The 6,000-nt window shown below is 35.0% G+C and overlaps 1 protein-coding gene across 1 annotated transcript in view; it reads right to left on the minus strand.

The window, feature by feature from the left end:
• Positions 1–2,104, minus strand: part of TRPC7 (transient receptor potential cation channel subfamily C member 7) — a 150,576-nt gene extending 148,472 nt beyond the window's left edge. The window contains exon 1 of the mRNA NM_001192795.2: positions 1,880–2,104. Coding sequence (NP_001179724.2) covers positions 1,880–1,881 — 2 coding nt within the window. The 5' untranslated portion in view covers positions 1,882–2,104. The remainder of the gene's footprint in view (positions 1–1,879) is intronic.
• Between the last annotated feature and the right edge of the window lie 3,896 nt (positions 2,105–6,000).

Below are 6,000 nucleotides of genomic sequence, written 5' to 3' on the forward strand. Positions count from 1 at the left end.
TGCTATTCAGTAGTATACAAAGTACAAAGTGAAAGTCGTTCAGTCGTGTCCAGCTCTTTGTGACCTCATGGACTATACAGTCTATAGAATTCTCCAGGCCAGAATACTGGAGTGGGTAACCTTTCCCTCCTCCAGGGGATCTTCTCAACCCAGGGATCGAACCCAGGTCTCCCGCATTGCAGGCAGATTCTTTACCAGCTGAACTATCATTACAATACATCATATTGAGATATTGAGATATACTTTCTAAACACTTAAGCTAATGTGGGATTTTTTTTTTCTCCCATTGCATCTTGGAGTGAAAACATTATCCAGTGTTCTTGAATGTTAATAAATGATTTTGTCAGCAATTTTCACCAAATAACATCATTTAGAAAAGCAGTTATTCTTAATATTTTCAAACTACCGTATATATTAGCCATGCAAGTGTAACTAGTGCTTTGTGTATGCTTTGATTTTTCTTTTTATTTCCTTATTGGTCTATTAAGAATTAGGGAGTTGTGAAACAGATATCTTATTGTGTATAGCACCAATAAGTTCTAATAGTTATGTACTTTTTTTCTTCCAAAGATTTGTCTTGGAATAAAATAGATATGTGTATAAGCTTTTGATTGTTTATTGACCTCTGTGATGAAAGAGTCTAAAATAAACATCTAGTACCACAAAAGTAAGAAGAAGCCCTTAAATCATGAAATGCAATGCTGAGAAAAGTACCATGCTGAATATTCATCTTGGGGTGGGCGGTGCTGATTGCTTTTCCTAAGCAAGAAATCCTCTCATCCAGGATACCACACACATGTGCAATTAGTCTCAGTGAGGCTTCACATAGTTTTGAATTTTTTCTGGGTTAATTACTGCCTAAAGGAGTTAGCTAGTTTATATGCCCCTAAGCTTAGGAGCAACAGTATTTAGAAATACATTTTTTTAAACTTCTAATCATGACATAGAACCTTGGTAAATTGTTAAATAAGTGAATCAATGTCATTGTTTAAAAGATCATAGAGAGTTTGAATCATATCCATAGTGAATATTCTGGATTTAATGTGAATTCATTCATAAATCTGATGTGTGCTTCAGAAATGGGACCCACCAGCAGGTGGCATTCTGAGGCAAAAATTCGCTGAGTGCCTCCAGAAGGGTCAATCATTATTGCCTCTTTCAAATCTACCCTAAATCCATTAAGCCTTTAAATCACAATTAATGGCAGTAGCATCCTGGTTATGTCTACTCAATCATACTTAAGTGAATTTATTATGCGACTTCAGACTTAAAGAGGGAGATGCTGTGTTCCAGAGTTTCAAAGCTTGTGTCAAAGCTCTGCCAGATTACATCTCTTTTATTAAAAGCATATTCGTTATATTTATATGGATGTCTAAAGCACATATTTTCAACAACAAAAAAAAAAGGAAAGAAAAATACTAATCTCCTTCTTCCCACCTGTAGTTCTTTAATAGTGGCAGCTTATTAGAATGTATCATCTTTCTCCTCATACCCCTGTATTTATATTAAGATAACCACAACCACCAAAAAATATCAAATTAAAAAACTGTCAGTAGTGAAGTAGGAGGCGATGAGACAACACACATACTCTCTTCTGGGAATAAAACTGCACTCTAGCATAAAAGGACTGGGATACCAGGATGCGTTGCTTATTTCTAAAAGGCTTTGTAAACTTAGACTTTCAATGAAAAGTAAAAGAAAAAAAAATCTCTACTAACCTAGCAAATAATAAAGACTGTAAATCCAGATTTACATCTAAAACCACAAGCAATGCATAAGAGGGAGAGGGCTAATAAATAAAAGTTTAATACCATATTTCAGCGAGAAAACAACCTCTACTGGAAAAATCATTATGAAAAAAATCATCATAGCTGCTTACATTGAGGGTGAAATACGCAGGCTTGTCCCTTCTCTAGATGACTGGAATCCGGTGTTGAGTCGCGGGAATCTGGCTCCCCATGGGTGGTAGCCGAACAGATGCCACTCTCCGTGGTGCTGAAGTATGAAGCTGGTCGAGTGAGTGAAGTTGTGAGGATGTGAAAGCGCACTCCACTGTCCTTTGTGTTGCAATAGTGAAAACTCGCCTTCCCTGGTGGCAGACCCGCTTTACTGTTCTTTTCCTAGTCCGGGGGAAATTTCCCACGGAACATGACGGAGAAGGATCCGTGTGTGAGACAGGCATGCGGTGTGGTGATGGGTTGTTACAGTCCCCACCCCCTCTCCCAGTAGCTTTGAAACGGAGATAGCAACTCTGCCTTCCTACCACAGCTCCTGAGGATTTCTGCGTGCCCCCACTCAAGCTCCAGAGCGGTGCATAACACACACACACACCCCTCTCAATTATATAAGGTAGCGGATTCTGGCTCCTGAAGCAGAATATTCATCTGTTAAATGAAAAATGAGGGATGAACTGGTTTTCTACCTGTTGTGTCTATGTGTGTTTACAGAGGGAAGGAGTTGAAAAGAAAACTAAAACTAGAGGAACCTTAAGAAGAACAGAATCAGTTTACTTTAATAAGCTTTAAGGTCACACTCCACTTTGTCTTCTGTGAGCAATGCATTTTGTAACTTTAACCTTTTGTTTCATGATCTTTTACCATTGTCTAGCATCAGAAAGAGAGCAGTGACGTAGATCAAGTCTGATGCTAGTAAAAATGCTTGAAAAGGGTTAGCTTTCATTTGTAGTGTTCCGCTTTTTGAAGGGAAATTCCTAATGTAAAACCCATTTCCCTACAGTCCCCACTGCCACCAGTTGCTGTGTTAACAAATGATCTATGATTCTTAAACACTAAGGTATTTTGATGGCCTCATTGGAGAGAAACCTCCTTAATTGAAATATTACCTGTGTAAGAGAAATACCAGGATTAGTCCCAGGATCTACCTGGGTCACTGAACAATAAATCAGAGTACTTTGAAACCAACTCATGGTTGACAACTAACAGTCTAAATACTTAGGATTAAAGAGTTGGCTTTAATATATTTTGCACAATGTCATTCTAGGTTTATATGCAAATCAGTTGCATTGGTTCATTAATGTGTTACTAGCATTTTCTCTGCATATAACATGGTATGTGGGAAAAAACCCTGAAATTTTGTTTCACTTATTAACTGTGTGACCTTCAGCATAATACTTAACCTCACGGAATCTCAGTCTTCTCATATGTAAATGGTGGGTGAAAATGGGTAACAATGCTTTTTTCCAAATGTGTGCATTTAAGAGATGCATAGTAAGTTTGAATGTTCTTCCTCCCTCCTTGTTCCAGAGAAGTTAAAGTAATGATTTAGTTAAAACTCTAAAAAGCTTGACAAGAAACTAATTTGATTCCTATAAGTCTCTCCACAAACTCTTCCTTGTTAATGATTGTGGTTTATGGAATGAAATGCTATTTTAAAAAGAAATTTCCTCAACATTAAGACTTTCTCTTTAAAAATTTTATGGTCTTGAAGGACAAGGGAGTTTTATTTTTAATTAAAATCAGCAACAAATACATTTAATTCATTTTGAATAAAGTGTTAATGAATTAAGAGCTATTTAGTATTACACTGAAGTGTAGGAAAAAAATATGTGAAGCCAACAAAAGTGTCTTACACAACCCCAGAGTTAGATTAGCTGTGACACTGATCGTATCTCTTTGATTGGGCTCCTCATCATCATGATTAGTGAAGCAATACAGAATAAAATATTCTTAATTTTAGAATATTTTTTGAAGACTACTAGTTTGTGGCTTTTAGTTGATAATGATAGAGATGAGTTCTTATTATATTCTGATTTTAATAAATAACCGAGAGAAATTCTAACACGAACCATGTTGTTTCCATTCATGATGAGCTCATAAAAGAACAAACCATATTTTAAGAAATGTTCCAATAACAGTACAACAGCCATATATATGGAGGAAATGAGCTAATTATTTTATAGATAAATAAATTGAAGATAGGTCAGAATCAGCTCTTCAAAAGTGATAGGATAAGATGATGTTTTATGAAGAATCCAGCCTTCAGTATCCACATTATTAGGGAGTTTTTATCACTTCTGGAGGATATTATACACAACATTTGGTTCAGTTGGTAAATACTTGTAATATGAAAAAAGTTATATACATATCAAAGTATTCTAATATATAAAATGCAGAAATAATTAGATTCTTACTATCCACAGCAAAAGTTCAGAAGATGATAGATTTCTGAACAAGATCTTGAACTTTGGTTTTTCTTAGGCTCATAGTGGACTACATAGCACTTCTTGTCAAACTTGTGTTTCAGTTCCAGGTCTTCTATTCCCCAATGTGTCACTTAGTTTTATCACCTATAAAATGAAGTAATAACAGCCCCTCACTGAGTTACAATGAAGATAAAATGAGAGATCTCACATAAAGTGCTTATAGCATTGCCTGGCAGAGAGTCAGAGCTCAGCATATGTCAGCTTTCATTCTTTTTTAAAAAAAATTTTTTTAGTTATAAAAAAAAAAAAATTTTTTTTAGTTATAATTAACATACAATATTATAGTAGTTTCAGCCGTACAACATAGTGATTCAGTATTTTTACATGAAAGGTCACCACAGAAATTCCAGTTACCATTCATCACCATACAAACCTGATACATTGCTCTTGACTATTTTCCCTGTGCTGTACATTATATCCCTGTGACTTACTTTATAGCTAGAAGTTGTATCTCTCAATCCTCTTCACCCATTTCACCCATTCCTCTATCCCCATCCTCTCTGACAATCAGCGGTTTGTATCTGTGAGTCTGTTTCTCTTTTGTTTGTTTGTTTTGTTTTGAATTCTACATAAGGGAAATCATATGGTATTTGTCTTTCTTTCTGACTTATTTCACCTAATAACTTCTTGGTCTCCTCATGTTGCAAATGGCAAGTTTTCATTCTTTTTTATGGCTGAGTAAATATTCAACATATATATAGACACACACACACACACACATATATCATCTTCATTTATTGATGGCAGAATACTTTCATATTCTTGACTATTGTAAATAGTGCTACCCTGAACATAGGGGTACATATATCCTTTGAAAGTTTTTTTTTTTTTTTTTTCCATTTGGATAAATTCTCAGAAGTGGACTTGCTGAACCATATGGTAGTTCATTTTTAGTTTTTTTTTAAGGAAACTCTACTGCTTTCCATAATGGCTGCACTAGTTTACATTGTGACCCACAGTGCATGACATCCTCACTAAAACCTGATGTTTCTTGCCTTTTTGATAGTATCTATTCTAGCAGGTATGAGGTGATTTTTATTTGCATTTCCCTGGTGACTAGTGATGTTGAGCATCCTTTCCATTTAGTAGGTTGCCTTTTCATTTTGTTGGTGGTTTCTTTCACTCTGTAAAAGTCTTTTGGTTTGATGTACTTCTATCTGTTTATTTTTAGTTTCGCTGCCCTTGTCTGAGGAGACATATCCAAAAAATATTACTAAGATTGATGCCAAAGAGGTTATTGCCTGTGTTTTATTCTAGCAGTTTTATGGTTTCAGGTCTTATTTTTAAGTTATTAGTCTATTTTGAGTTCACTTTTGTATATGGTGTAAGAAAGTGGTAGTTACATTAATTTGGAAATTAGTGCTCAGTTTTCCAACACCATTTATTGAAAAGACTGTCTTTTCCCCATTGTGTATTATTGCCTCTGTTGTAGACTAATTGACTATATGAGCATGGGTTTATTTCTGGACTCTATTCTATTCCATTGATCTTTGTATCTGTTTTTGTGCTATGTTATACTCTTTCGGTTACTGTGACTTCGTAGTATAATTTCAAGTCTAGAAGTGTAATACTTCTTTCACAAAATTGCTGTGGCTGTTTGGAGTCTTTTGTAGTTCCATACAAATTTTGGGATTATTTGTTCTAGTTCTGTGAAAAACACCATTGCTATTTTGATAGAGATTGCATTGTTATCTGTTAGCTTGCTTTGGGTAGTATGGGCATTTTAATGATATTGATTCTTCCAATGCATGAATATGATATATTTTTCAATTTATTTG

The sequence above is a fragment of the Bos taurus genome, chromosome 7 (assembly GCF_002263795.3).
Source record: "Bos taurus isolate L1 Dominette 01449 registration number 42190680 breed Hereford chromosome 7, ARS-UCD2.0, whole genome shotgun sequence".
NCBI classification, from domain to species: Eukaryota; Metazoa; Chordata; class Mammalia; order Artiodactyla; family Bovidae; genus Bos; species Bos taurus.